A 15,259-nucleotide genomic window follows, 5' to 3' on the forward strand; every position below is an offset into this window, starting at 1 on the left:
CAGTCTCTCTCACAACATTCACAGTTGGGCTTTAGACTAGCAAGTTATCTCCAGTGTGCACAGAGGAATGACCTGTGACATCATGATGCCTGAAATAAGAGTAAAGAAAGTTAGTATTTTTAAAATCCAGTGCAGTGAGGTGTTTATTCTGCCCTAACATTTCTCAGCATGCAGGACACTGCCAGCTCTGAAAATGCACCCTAGACAAAATGATCTCTCAAACTGCCTGCCTTCCTGTAGCCCTGTAAGTCACCCTATTGCTAATAATGACGTTGGTCAGATTCCAAGCCCGGTAATCAGAACTGTATTGTGATGGACTCTGTTATTTGAACTGCAAATATCTAATCAAATTTAATAAAACTGGACTACACGACATGGTGGGTTTAAATTACAAACAAAAGACAAGAGTTTTCCCTGGTGCCAAAAGTCTGAAAAGCTCTCTTGTAATAAAGAACTTTATTTAGGATGGACTCCAGCCTTCCCTGCCTTTTGTTTACACCAGGCTGTTCAGAAGCCTTTCTTCTCCAAGCAACTTAGCATTCCTGGCAACAGAATTTCTGCAGGATATCGCTGTGCCAGAGACTGAAGTGCTGTTGCATTGAAAGGAAAACAAAACAACAACAAAAAAAAATCTCTCCTCTGAACCTTGCAAGTGAATTTGTTTGTACCACAGACCAGTCACCAAAAGATTAATGCTGGTGCCCAAAAAGAACAAGCATCAGCGTTCTGGAAAAACAAAACCAGTTCAACATCCTCCTATTCTAAAACAACAACGATTTTGGTTGCTTCCATTTTTAATAATGTGATTAGATACATTTATCAACCTTAATTCACTCTGTCTGACAGGGCTTTTATTCAGCCAGAGCCCTATTCAGAGCTCAGTCTGGGAAGCAGCAAAGGGCTGAGATGTGCAGATGTTTTCCCGCTCCTGAAGAAATTCCTTTCCGTTATCCTGGGAACGAGAAGGGTGACTGAGCCTCTAACCCAAACTGACATGTAAAGTCCCCTGAAGTGATGAGCAAGGGAAGTTTTGGAGCATGTCAAAGCCTGTTTATGCTGTGGGGATTCAAACACACCAAAAATGGATCACCTGGTTTCACAAGGTATAGCAAAGAACTGAAAACCTCTTGGAATCATGCTGTGCACAGGCCCTAAATCATAGACATGGTGCCAAGTGAGGCTTCCCCACATGGAAATGCTGCCACTTTCCAGAGGAGCCTGAAACCCTTCAGCAGAGGAGAAGCAAACAGTAGCAACAGCTGCTAGCAGCCCAGGCTTGAGCTTCTCCTCCCAGGCAGATGTGTGCACCAAGCACATCTTCGTGCTTCACCAGCATTAGAGATGAATGAAGTCTCTTTTGAGGGCAGCCCTCCATCAGTGCTCATCTTTCCTAACAAAAGACAAAATCCTAAAGCTCAGACAGCATCACTTCAGCTGATCTGGGCACATACACCGCCGCAGAATCTACCACACATTAATGGGGTGTATGGTCTTTCATTATGTAGAAGCAGAGGTCAGAGGGTGCCCTACCTTTCAGTGAATCCATTTTTCTAAGCTCTGCTTTCTGAGTCACAGAAAAAAACACTATCAAAACTACACCACCAAAGATAGAGGGTGTGCCCAGGGTGGGGGGAAATGTATCCTGTAGAGGGCTTGTCCATTTTCGATTGATTTCTTGTGCAGCTGAAATGTTTGGCCCTTGTCACCCAACTCATCACACACAGTGAGGAGGAAGACAGTTTACTGCACAACCTATGGGAATCCATCCACAAATCCATCCAGTAGGCCAAGTGCCACAGTCCAGAATGCAAAGTTCCCCAAAGGGTTTTTTAATGTACAGAACTGGGAGGTAGGAGGCACAAGGCAGAACCATGACAGTTTTGTCTCTTTTTCTCATCAGATGGCAAAAGAACAAAAGCCCCAAGGTTACAAAAGTAAGAAGAATTGTGTTAAAACCATTCAATGCACCTAGGACCTGCTCTAATTCTATTAGAATTGCCATGAGAACAACTACATCTCTCCCAAAAGGGAAAGGAGGGACTGCCATCTCTTAGGAACTGATTTAGGGCAGCTGATTTGAGCAAAACCAGTAATAAATCCACAGGGAGATTTGGTTATCACACCATCCTCTTTCCTTATTGCAAAGACAATGCACTTTTTGACTACTGGTGCTGATCCTTCCATGTTTGAAGATCCAGATAGCCTACATGAGAAATATCTAGGTAGCACTTGCAGAAGATCATGCTCTTGTTTTCCTCATACCTCCACTGCCATCTGTTCAGAAAAGTGTTTTTTTTCCTGTTCTGAGGCAGTTTCTGTCACACAGGACTGTCTGCACCATCCACTGCTCCTCAGACTGGGATGAAGTCTTAGAAGCTCAGTTATTCCCCAAAGGAAGCAGGCAAGGACCACAAGCTGGCCAGGTTAGAAGCTGAGGCTGTGTTGTTTTAGCTATGTAATATGGAGCTGAGGACCACAGCCAATAAAAACAACCTGGTTTACATAACATATAGCTGAGAAATAACTGACCTGCTTAGCCACCATGCAGAGAAAAACCTAACTGAGAAATAACTGCCTAGGTGTGAACTAAAAACCTTGCAGGAAGTCCCAGCGCTTTGACTGGCAGAAACACTTTTATTTATTTTAAATATAAACTTGTACATAAAATGCAAATCCCAGAAGAAATGAACTTTTCTCAGTACTTCTATCACTCAGCAAAACACACTTTGATTTCAGACACCCAGACCTTTGTATTAGCTTTGACTCTGTGAAAACACCTCACAAACCGACACGCAACACACAGCTCCTGCCTGCAGCTTTCCAAGTCCTCACACCCAAAGCAGCTCCAGCCTCCCTCTAACATTGCACAGATGAAGGGGAAGCGGTAGGGAGTGGGTGCTGTTAAGTAAATCACCCCATAAAATACATCCTTTTGGCAATATGAAACAAATAATTTAAAATATGAGGCGCAAGCATCAGAGCAAAGGCAGAAGGCAAGACAGAAAATCAATGCGAGCGCTACCTGTTTTTCTGAGTGGGAAGTCATCTTTGGAATCGTACATCCCCAGTACAGGGTGATTGTAGGTGCCAGAAACACCACTTTGGGGTGGGGAGCTCTGGTCCAGAGAGCTGTGCTGTGTCTTCCTGCACAGAAGGAAAGAGAAAGAGAAGTGATAAGTTTTGCATGAGTGACACACGAAGGGAACGACTGCAGCTTCACCTTGTCTGTTATCTCAGCGGTAGGGAACAGCGCCAAGGAAAATATCTTGGTATTAACTTTCTCCTTCTAGGTTTTCATAGAAAAAAAGACACTTAAGTCTAATATACAGGCAGGTAACTAAATATATGTTTAATTTTCAGTGTTAGAACTACCCTGTCGAGCATGAGCTAGAGCTAACTCACAAAGGTATTTAATCATGAGTATCATTTTACCCATACTTGGGCACGGGTTTTGCTAAGTCATATTCATGAAGCCAAGCACGGCTGTTGTTACTACCCTCAACCACAGCACGAATGAACAGTTTCCCTTCGCTAAGTAAAACCCAGACATAGCAGGCAAAGTCCAGGGATAAAACAAAACCCTGAAGGACACGCACACAAGATGCCACGCATTTCAACTGGCTAACAGCAGCCACGCTTCATAGGTGGTCTTCCACCTTTTTGCTCTACTGCCTCTCAGTCCAAGGACACAGCAGAGATAGGGCCAAAGCACTCGACACCTTTCCAGATTAACTTCTCAAAGCTGATAATTTATAGCTTTGTTTGAGCAGGCTGCTTGAAGTAAATTACAGTCTGTTTGCTAAGAATATTAAATAATGAATGAGTTTTCTAAGCCTCCTACCAGTTTGTTGGCTGCATCTTTCCTACTTAATGACTTGTGCCCAGGCTTTGCCATTTCTCAGGAGCTCTACCAACCCTCATCACTACAGACTTTAGGGAGTCTCCAGACTGCGCACGTTAGCAGAGGAGCTACATCAACAGCATAACTGATTTAACCATAGGGTTATCGAACCAGCTTTCATTTTAACTTTAAATAGAATTTAAAGCTTGGATTGCTGCTTCTTCCAAAAACTAAAGAATATGAAACAACAGAAAGCGAGCACTTTGTCCAAAGGAGCTAATCTTTGGAATTTTACATTGCTTAATAATTTGGCATTCCTGGAGACCTTGGGTCTCCTACAAATGGTTCTTCACGGAACCAAAATGAGCCATTTCCAGTCAAAAATCACAGCAATTGTACAATATGTCTTGAGAACTCAAACCAGCAGTAGGCTGTTGGTGAGATACACAGCATCAATTCCACAAGAAGTTACACCTTTCATAAAGTAAGCTCCTGAAGAAACGTTAGGAAAATGCATCCAATTTTCTACAGCATTTGCTTGCAGAAAACCTCTGAATTGTTTTTTTCCTACATCTACCTTTTCTATACCCACAGTTCTTACCAAGCAGCTTGATTCACTGTGGTTTCCTAATCCTCCTACCTTTATATTCCAAACTTCTCTGTCCATAGAGGCAGAGTAATTTCTTGGGCTCTTAAGCAGTTGCATTTTTCGTTAGCATTCGTGCACGTCATGTACTCTTTTACGCTCGCACCAATAAATGCCCACATGTATGCATAGCTTCATCACCGCCAAAATCAAAGCAAACTGAAAACTATTTCAACCCCTCTTGAAAACAGGAGCTGCTTTCTCCTCCCAGATCTGCTTATACCATGAGAAGGCAGCACAGAGAGATGTTTCACAAACAGGAAGCCTAGACGCTGCAAGCCAAGAGCCCTCAAACCCATCATGGCACACAATGACATTTTTTTCTCTTGCCTATACAAGCAATAGATGTTTCTTTCTCTTCCCCCTCCCCCTTTTTTGTCATGACTTAAGCTGCACAATCACGTACATTGAAGCTATTTTCATCACTTTGTTAGGGAATGCAAGTGGAACTCAAAGGGCCTGTTTAGATGTGCTTTGGAGTTGCTGAATGACAGATATTTAACTCTGCAAACAGGAATACATTATCTGGCCAGAGGACTAGGATCCAACACCCTACACAGCTCTGAGCAAAATCCACTGGCCTGCATGCCCGTTCAAGAATTTCAGAGGTCTCAAAAGAGATGGAATTGTATACTAAATCAAGCTTGCAGGCATTCCTGAAAGTACATACCTTCACATAACACATCCCCTATTCTTTTGACGTCCTTCAAAACCCCTGTGCACAGCAAAGCGTGCATGATACTTCAAACGTTTCCCCACAGTGTAAGCTGAATACGTATTAAAACACATGTATCTGTGCTCAAATGCTTTGTGAACAGAGACTGGAGACATCTATGTACATTGGAATAATTCGCTGTGTAATTACATCTCTCTACCTCCTTACCATGCAAATACTCAGTGTTAAACTCCCTTTCATGATTGCTACCACCAAGTTGAGTAGCCACTTCCAAGAACTTCCTAGGAAAATAATATCCCTGTTTGCTAGGCCTGAGGTGCTCTGTCTGTGTTCCTGCCACATCACTCTTACTTCTGTTCAAGATACTCATCTTAAAGATCAAAACCTCCTGGAGACAGGGCTGTCCAGCAGCTTCAGAATCCACAGGAGGGACAGTCAGACAATGAAATGCAAAAGAACATCTTCTGTTGTTGTCTATCATCAATGTAATCTGAAAATTATAGTCTGCAAAGCTATTTTAAACAATTATATATAGACTGGAGCTGTATACCTCAAGTAGAGTTTACGAAGCAGCTTAAACACCACAAAGCTGAAGACTTAGATCTCATGTTAAAACCACCAGGAAACATTACTGTTCCTTTCTTTTGTTTAGCAGATCCTTTGGAATACAAGTACATGCTGCAAAACCTCTAAATCTGGTCCCTTTTCACCTCAAGGGCTGGTTTGCACGTGTGAGAATGCCCTTTAACATCAGCGATCAATTAGAAAACATTCACTAACTACAAACACACAACTTCACACCAGCGACTGACAGTGCTGAAGGAAGTTTAGACACAAGATAATGAAGGCAAAAGCATCAGGACATCTCACCAGGCAACCAAAGCCTGGCCCAAAAGGCTAGGGGGAGTGACAGCTATTTCACATGTCGGTGGGACATGTTTCAAGTCACAGCCACTGACGTAGAACGGTCATGGTGTTCAATAACCTAAGGAGATTTGCTTTTTTCCAAGTAATGCTTTCAGTTTTTAAAAAAAAGGAATTCAGAAACCTTAATAAGACCAGAGGAAGTGCTTAAAAGCAGGCGTGTCACTTAAAAGACTATTTCAGCATCTGTTACCACTTAATTGGCTTGCCTGCTCACAGTAGGAGCATCGAGTCTATCTTCTGCAAGCCTCATTTGTGTGTGTTAAATCCAAACACCACCCAATTGAATCACACTAGAAATATGTGTGTGCATAAATATCCCTGTAACTGAACTGGTAACCTATGAGATGCCATATAAATAAATACCAACATGCAACTGATTTAAAGGTTTTCTCTTTTCTAACAGCATGTTTTTAAAATAGAATAGGGAGGAAAAATCTTCAGCTTCTGCCCTAACAACTGAAGGGTACATTTAAAAATCCTCCACTGCAAGATGAGATGCTACAGTCATGCAATCCTGATGCCATTCGCTCTCCTCCAAGGCTGAGCAGACCAAGCTTGTGTCTGCAACTTATCACCAAGAGAGCCTTAGAAAGATTTACAAAGCCTCCGAGGCTCTCTCTTCACATCTTGCAGTAGAAACTAAAATACCAATTCTCTTTCCACCTCAAAACAGATGGAGGGAAGATGAAGGGACAGTGTTAAACTCTGAAAAAAAATGGTGGTCCCTTGAGCAACAGTTTCTATGTTGTCTCTACCTGTTGGCATCCCTGCCACAGAACAGGAAGGAGATGTTTAGATGAAAGCAATGCACAGTAAGCCTAAGCAATCTATTGGTGCTCAGAAAGCTCTCTGCCTTAGCTTAAAACAAGGCAGAAAATGCACCAAAACCTTAAACACAATTTGGCTAAATAACCTCCTGCACCACCCCTGGCCCTGTAACATAGACACTGCTGCCCTCTGATTGATCTCTGAATGCTGGATTCCCAGTGAAAAAGAAATTAATTCAGACAACTCCCACATTTATTTTTCTATTTTCTGAAGTTACCCATGATGGCAATTCTATGCCACGTTTCTCTAGGGCCAAAAGATCAAAGTCTCTGAAAGAGAACATTTACTTAGTATCTTTGATTCTATTTGACTTTCTACCACTTTTACATTAACAGGCATTTTAAACAACTGGGAAAAAAACCAACCAGAGAACACAGGGGCTCAGAGTCTTCAACTGCTTTTAACAAAACCCCCAAATTTCTCAGTGAGTCTCAATTACCAATAGCAGAAAATCATAGAATCATAGAATCAGCCAGCTTGGAAGAGACCTCCAAGATCATCCAGTACAACCTATCACCCAGCCCTAACCAATCAACTAGACCATGGCACTAAGTGCCTCATCCAGGCTTTTCTTGAAGACCCCCAGGGACGGTGCCTCCACCACCTCCCTGGGCAGCCCATTCCAATGGGAAATCACTCTCTCTGTGAAGAACTTCTTCCTAATATCCAGCCTATAACTACCCTGGCACAACTTGAGACTGTGTCCCCTTGTTCTATTGCTGGTTGCCTGGGAGAAGAGGCCACCCCCCACCTGGCTACAATGCCCCTTCAGGTAGCTAAAAGAAAAAAAAATGGTATTTATGTTGTTTTGATTGAAATTCAGTTTCTCCTATTTCTCCTACTATCCTATACTGACCACGTGGGCCTTCAATATTATCTTTGCATGAACTATCAACATTTCCCTACTTAAACCAGTGCCATAACCATACAATTTTCAAGTCTTAGATTAGACTTCCAGAGATGCAGAAGAAGTGCTCAGACTCACCCTGCTGGAATAATGTTTTCATTTTCTGCCAACACTTCAACAATTCTGTACTGGCTCATAGCTGGGATACCTTTCAAATTTCATTTCAGCTTAGTTGCTTGAATTTGGAATCATCTGCCAGCTATGACCTCATCATCCCTGTATATATTTAAAGTTTCTTAAGACTTAAAATACTGTCAGACACTCAGCCTGTACACAAATCTCACTGCAAAGTTTCCTTGACTTTTGTCATTAATTTTATGGTCACTAAAGATAACATCCAAACCATTCACTTTAAATACAGACATTCAAAACGTTACAGTAATGGAAGTTTACAAACAATCCCAGATTTTCTGACTTTCTTTTAAACAAGGAAGAACTTATTTTTTGGAAGTGAAACTTGTACCTTGTTAACATTGCCATCATTTATATTTGCTGTTTAATGCATCTCAACGAATCAAAGAAGTCACTCTTTGTTCTCATGTCATTGTAACATCAGCTGTTACCTTCTCAACCCACATGACATTTGGGCTTTCTTGGAGATCAACAGTTTAAAAAACCTCCAGTGGAAACAGATACTGGGGAGGTTGGGACTGGAAGTGCAGACAGAATGAACTTCATGCTTCCAGCAGTTTACAGAAGAGTCAAGTGAAAAAACCTTCCAACTTTGAGAGATTAGGATGAACAGCAAGCATTAAAGGTTTTAAAACTTCAATGCTACCTCAGCTATCCTGAGTTGCAATTCACTAAACATAAAAAGCGATTTACTCATTTTACTGAAGTTCAAGTTTTTTAAGACCAGGCAGGATGAAATCTTGAGTGAAAAGCTGCAGAACTTAGACAGTTTGGTCCTGATGGTAGAACTTGCAAGTTTGAATAATTATGGTTTAAAGAAAACAACAAAGGCCACTTTACAAAATTACTGCACCCCTTGCAGAAGATAAGAAAATTACTCACACTGCAATTCTCTGGAAAACACATTTTGGTAACACACAGCAAAACCAAACCGTGGTTCTATCACTGTTCTGCTTCATCCTGGAAATACATTAGGTCTATTCCCCACACATCCAGCAACCGTGAAAAAAGGTGGCACCGGCTGAATCATAGCGACAAGCCCAGCACCACTTACCCATACCAGAAGCGAGGATCACTGGATATGCAGTGGTTGAGATTCCGGTGTGCCAATGCCTTCTTCTTATTTAAGACAAATTCTTGCAACTTCATCTTTACTTCTGTGCTTGCCACTGCACCTGAGATGTCAAAAATAAAGAAGGTTAGTTCGTCGATTCGCATACTTTAAAGAATTTAAACATCAGAAAAGTTCAGAATTAAATCTTTGATTTCCAGTCTAAAAGAATTTCTCTTTCAAAGAGAAAAGAACAAAGTGCCTCCAGTAAGCAGTTCTCCTTTTATTTGACTTTTTTTTTCTTGACTTTAGCTTTGCATATGATCACAACTTATGTTTGAAAACAGAGTTCATCAGAGATTTATCATTTCACTATAAAAGATTCCTGCAAAGGAGCCTTACACTTGCATAGAAGTACACTTAGAAGAAAGCACTTGTACTAGGTATTCCAGCTTTCTTTTTTATCAAAGGTATTTAAGAAAAAAGGGCCTTGCATACACTCAGCTTTTTAAACGTCACAACAGCAAGCAGAAGCGGAATGAGAAGAATCTCTCATATGTAGATTGTCTTGAAAACTCTTCCAAATAGGGACCTCTTTGTTCAAAACTGTCTGTGTACGATATTACCAACATAATACCCCAACTCACAACTCTGCCATCTACTTCCTCAAATAGAAATTCTAACATTTGAAGAAGAAAGGCAGTAAGTTTGCTGCGTAGAGTTAAAATGTCAGCCGCGCAAGCCCTAACCAGCATCTCCTCCACAATAGAGACCAGCCTGTTTTACTGCAATGATGGATTAAAACCAGCATTTGGTTGACAGAACAGATTCGCAGGCAGAGTTCCTGATGGAGTCATGCATAGAAAAGTTTGGCAAGCAGAACATGTGGAAAATGATGGTTCATCTATACCGTGGAGTAAAGCAAGAATTCCAAAGGAAAATATCTGGGCTACAAGAAAATGAAAAGGCCAGGAAAACTGTCTGCTATACTGGGAATGAAAGCTTAAAATACAGCAGGGTGATCTTTTGTCTCCTGGATCCTACTCAACACGGTGGTGACATTTGACAAACTGAGGAAACATTATTTTGTATCTCCTCAGGAGAAGGAAGCTGCAGTACTTCTATAAAGCACTGCCTGAAGATGTTCCACTACCAAAGATGCATTCAAAAGCCTAAAAACTCACCTTTTCAGAACCCTTTCTCACTAGCTCTACAAACATAGGTTTGGCATGTAGCCCAACTAGAAGTTCAGCTGAGGAACTTGGAGATAAATTCATTTTAGTGTAGCAAGCCACATGGCTAGACCAGAATAGGTGACAAATTCACACTTAAAGGCCCTCTCTCTCCAAAAAGTGTCATCTCTAATCCAATAGCATCTTTAAAATAATCAAACGTGGCTGTGTTCTGTCAGTTTTCAATAAATCTGACATTACTTGGAAGACCTGCAGCTAAACATTTTTGGATCCTGAGATTTACAAAAGCTCCCCTGGCATGTCTTCCTCCTTAATTAGAAGCTGAAAGGCTCCATGCATGCTTAGCAAGATAAACACATGCAGATTTCCCTTTCTCTGGGCAAAGCTAGAGTCATGGACCAAGCTGTCATGCAAGACCTTCTGACCACTGTTCACCTCCTGACCCTCGAGTTGAAAGATCAGAAGGAAAGAAAAAAAGAGACCTAACTCAATTTCAATACATTACACTCTGTTATTTTGGACCTAGGCACATTGTTACAGGCAGAAGCACTGTGCAATATCAAGATGTTAAAGAGGGCTCCAAAGGCAACCAGGGACGACCTGTCACATATGTGATAGTATACATCATGAAGAGGTTTAAGCAAGGAGGACATGAGCAGAAGCCAAACATCAAAACCCCATCCATATGGAATAAGTCCACAGGCAGGATGCAAGACACTCAGCCACAAACGAAGGAAAAGGCACAGTAGAGTGAAAGAAGGTATGAGAGAAGGAACAAGACGGCAAAAGTGCATGAAGCAAACCAGACTGGGGGAGAAGTTATGAATGGTGGGGAAGCCCAAGATAAGCCACTGTCCAAGGCTCCATGTTCAGAAGAGTCTGAAAACATCAATGCACTGATTGTAGGTTCAGTCCTAAGAGGGGAAAGACAGGACAACCAACTATCGCTCCTTGTCCAGAGCTTCACTTTCACATACATTTTCCTTTCTTTGGCATAAGCCATACTTTTGATTAAAAGCTTTATAATAGCTTTACAATAGCACTTCATGAGGGACAGGTTAGGGCTGAGATGAAAAGACAAGAAGCTGATATTACACTAATCTAAGCTGATCTGTGATTTGCCTTCTAAAATGTACAAAACGATCTATGTTGCCTTACAGAGATGGAACAGTGGTGGAGGAAGCAGGGAGAATAAACGACACTCTACATCTATTACACACTCTTCATATTTCAGATCAGGATAATTTTAGCTTAGCAAAATTTTCTGATGTGAGAAAAATAACTGAAGTATTCTTAAGACCTGAGGTGCTGTAATGATTATACACCATAGTACTTCTTAAATAAAAAAGTAATTTAAAAATAAAACTGTAGCCATGGGAACAGGATCTTCAACTTAACATCCCCAAAATCTGTTTTTTCTCCCTCTTCACCCATGTATTTCATCCAAAAGGTGCTTCAATGCTTTGGCCATTTTATAGAGACACAGGTATTTTCATTTAGTTGCAAATTACTTTCATAAGAATAGCCAGATAGAATATTTGCAGAGAGGCCCAGCAAAACATTGACACAACATCAACAGCTGATGAGGAGGGTGAGGTGGAAACGCTTGTAGCTTTCATCTACTTTAAACTGACTGCTGCCTTGACTTTGGAAAATAACAGAAAGCCACTAGGGGCAATAAAAAGCATCACGCGTGGCAGCCAGCGGGCAGTGGAGGAGCAAACCTACATTGTCACCACTTTTACCCTCTCCTGAATGTTAAACTGCTTCCCTTAAGTAGATTTTCATCCTTAAGTCTTTCTAATGTTTACAATGAACTAAATCCAAACCAAACACACAGAGACATGTTGGACCCCTATGAACTGCTTTGTAAAGACACTGGGGAAGGTCAGTGCGTGCTCTTATTTTGGCTGAAACAACTTAAAGTCTGCTGTTGCAAGAAGCATGTGCAAGGAGTGAGGAATTCAACTTTCAGATCATTCTTTTTTTAGTCTCCTAGACTCTCATCCTTTTCTATCAGAAAAATTCTTCTTGGAGCTTTATTTTGCTTCTGGTCCCCAGACAGCATCCCATCTTCTGGTACCCATCAGCCCTCCCTGCTTCCTCTATCACAGTCTTCTTTATTTCATTTGAAATGAAGACCCAATTAGTTGATAGTACAACTTGGTGAGGTATTTTTCCTCCCATTCACAGCTAAAAGAAAACTGAACAAGCAACCAAAGTGTCTTTGATAAGGGAAATTGTGAGGCCATAATCAATTCACTGAATCTCATGAAGTGCATAATGACACGTGGGAAAGCCAACCACAATCTGTAACCTCATGAAAGAAGCACTTGCTGAATGAAAACACTTTAAAGCTAAGAACTAGGAACTCGGCTACATCTTAAAAGAGTGAAATTAAGAAAAGTCAAAGAAATGCAGTGTGCATCTGGTGCATTTTATGGGCTTAATATTCTGACTCCATTAGGAATGCTGCCAAAAATACTTCAAAAAATGTTAAATCAAGTAAAGAGACGACACGCTTCCTTTTGAAAAACGCTAAAATGCCATTAGGAAGACAAAAATGAAGATATGGCATAGAAATACATTTCCCTTTTACCCTCAATACAGCTTAACCATTTACATAAGCTCTCTGTGCAGCCGAGCTCTGAAGAAAGGCCGTCATGAAGGTTTCTCCAGCTTTATAAAGCTGCCTTATGGCTTCCATTCATCTCATCTACCTGTCATCACTGAAACAAGTAAGCTTTTGCTACTTACTCTCTTTTCCTTTCTCTTTGTTTTTTAACTGCTGAAGTTTCTGTTCTCGGTGCTGCTTCTCCAGCTCCTGCTCCTGTCGGTGCTGCTCCAACTTCCTCTGGTGTTCCAACAGCTCCTGCTGATGCTTCATTGCCAGCATCTCTTGCTGCTGCTGCAGAGAAAGGACAAGGGGAAAAATTGCAAATTAGCACCATCAGGCTTCCCAGAGCTAATCCAGAAGGTGCTATGAAGGTGATAGTAACGTTTCTGAATTCATAGAAACAGGAAACAGCCTTTTCTTTGTCTAGAGGCTCCTGCACCACAACTCACTTCATGTAGCCCCACTTCCAGTTCAGGAGAGTACTTAGGTTAAACCATATATGCTCGAGACTTCAAGGCATGGTCTGTTTGCAAGCATATTGTTCAGAAAGCATCTAATTAGAGAAAGCAACAAAAGCCTTCTGCTCAAATAGGTGTTTTCTCAACCACCTGACTGCTGACAAAGGGTGCAGTTGTGTCCCTGGGTCTTAATCTTCTCTTCATCATCTGTTTTAAGTAAAAGGCCATTAGGACATTTTTGTTATGAATATGTTCACCATGTACAAACCCTATGCTGAAGCAATATTGCTGAGCACACCAAGTCAGCAACAAAACGTTTCATCGTCAAGGTAGGCTTTGCAAGACCAGTTTGGTTCCCTTGTACATATGACTTTTTAAATAAATACTTAATTACATGATTTTGCATTCTTATTTCTCCAGCAGTCCTCTCTCTCTCTGTATATAGAGTAGTTCCCATGGACCGGGGCATTTAAGGCTGGTCACTTCCTGTCTGTCATGCAAACATTACTCCTCAAGCTAAATGCAAAAGTACTGGCTGCCTTTTTGGCACAATCATCACTCATTTCTGAGCCTAATTACAAAAGAATTGATTCATGATAAGAAAAATTTCCAACAACCTCTCTATGAAGGATTTACCCCAGCCCCCTTCTAGTCACACACAACCACAGGCAGAACTGAGAGACAGGTTGTCTAATTAAGGTCAAGATTTGCAAAGCTTTCATTGAATGGGATGTTCAAGATGTGAAGCACCAAAGGCTCCTGCCCCTGTCCACTGTGCAAATCCATCCTCTGGTCTTCCAATCCTGGCACCTGGAAGATGTGCGTGGACACACCATTCTCCTGGGAAATTTGGGGTGGATCTCCCCAGCCTTTTTGAGTTTAAGGAGGATGGTTCTGCCAGGGCTTGAGGCAGGGCTTTGATCCTTTGGGCCTTGGGGTAGCAACCGCCAGTGCTCAGAGGATACCATGCATTTTGACAGCTGGTCAGATGCAAGCCAGACTGTGGTAATACAGATGACAAATGACAAGTCTCAGCAGCTTGCAGCTTGGCTGGCTGTCTATGGATCTCCACGGGGCTTGCAAAGGTGCTTTCCCTGGCACAAGGCTTCTCCTTTGAGTTCCACTGAAAGCTGTTTTCTCTTATAAAAAAATGTTCAAACTGATATTTACCACCTCCCAATTTTATTTGCTTCCTCTCCAGTAAGATACGTGCTAAAGCCAACTACTGGGGCTGCTCCAGTTCTCTTGTGAACTCCTCGGAAGCCAGGAGCACTCTGGCTCCCTGTCGCCCTGCCTGCCTTATGCCCACCCCACACTCTTTATGTTGGCAGCTTATAAACTAGCAGATTGATTTTAAGCTGGCAACCTTAACCTTCAAAACCCTTAGCACTCTGGTGATAGATGAGACTTCTCCCAGGCTCTGCTTAATGGGTGCCTGTGCTCACATACCACCCACTGCTCAGGCTCATGAAATCCTGTGTCCAAAAGGGGACTAGGGAAAAGCCATGGTTGCAAAGACAGGGAACCTGCTCCCTCTGATGATGTGTCTCATTCCATCCTCTTCCAAACCCTGACAACATGTGTACACAAGACTCCCACCTCAAGTGCACTGATTTTTGCTACTCCTTTTGCTCAATTTTCTTTTTACACTTGTGACAGCCACCTCTTACTTTAATTTGTGGTATCAAACATTTGTACTAGCCAATGCCTCAGCCGCAGATAGACTATAGATGGTAGACATAAAATTCTAACATTCTATATGAAGAGGCAAAAAAAAAAATAATGTTAAGAGGTACTTAACAATCTGCCTGGCTATCTGCTGGAAACTCTTGATGGAGGAGTCCCTGCTGCTGCCAGTTCCAAGCAGGCAAACTGTTATAACACATCAAAGCCCAGTTAGTAAAATTTACGGTGATTGCACCCTTCCTCATTCGATTGAATTTAATGTAAACAACCAAAAACCCAGACTCTAAAATCCAACAA

The 15,259-nt window shown here is 41.7% G+C and overlaps 1 protein-coding gene across 14 annotated transcripts in view; it reads right to left on the bottom strand.

The window, feature by feature from the left end:
- HDAC4 (histone deacetylase 4) overlaps positions 1 to 15,259 on the bottom strand; it is a 277,057-nt gene that overhangs the window by 91,825 nt on the left and 169,973 nt on the right. For 11 of the 14 annotated variants that reach the window (XM_064159879.1, XM_064159896.1, XM_064159913.1 and 8 more), the window contains 3 exons: positions 12,959 to 13,109; positions 9,012 to 9,132; positions 3,023 to 3,144 (listed from right to left, as the gene is read on the bottom strand). In XM_064159879.1, the coding sequence (XP_064015949.1) occupies positions 3,023 to 3,144; positions 9,012 to 9,132; positions 12,959 to 13,109 (394 nt within the window). The remainder of the gene's footprint in view (positions 1 to 3,022; positions 3,145 to 9,011; positions 9,133 to 12,958; positions 13,110 to 15,259) is intronic. The other 3 variants (XM_064159954.1, XM_064159974.1, XM_064159928.1) reach the window with 1 other exon arrangement.

The sequence above is a fragment of the Pogoniulus pusillus genome, chromosome 2 (assembly GCF_015220805.1).
Source record: "Pogoniulus pusillus isolate bPogPus1 chromosome 2, bPogPus1.pri, whole genome shotgun sequence".
Taxonomy (NCBI): domain Eukaryota; kingdom Metazoa; phylum Chordata; class Aves; order Piciformes; family Lybiidae; genus Pogoniulus; species Pogoniulus pusillus.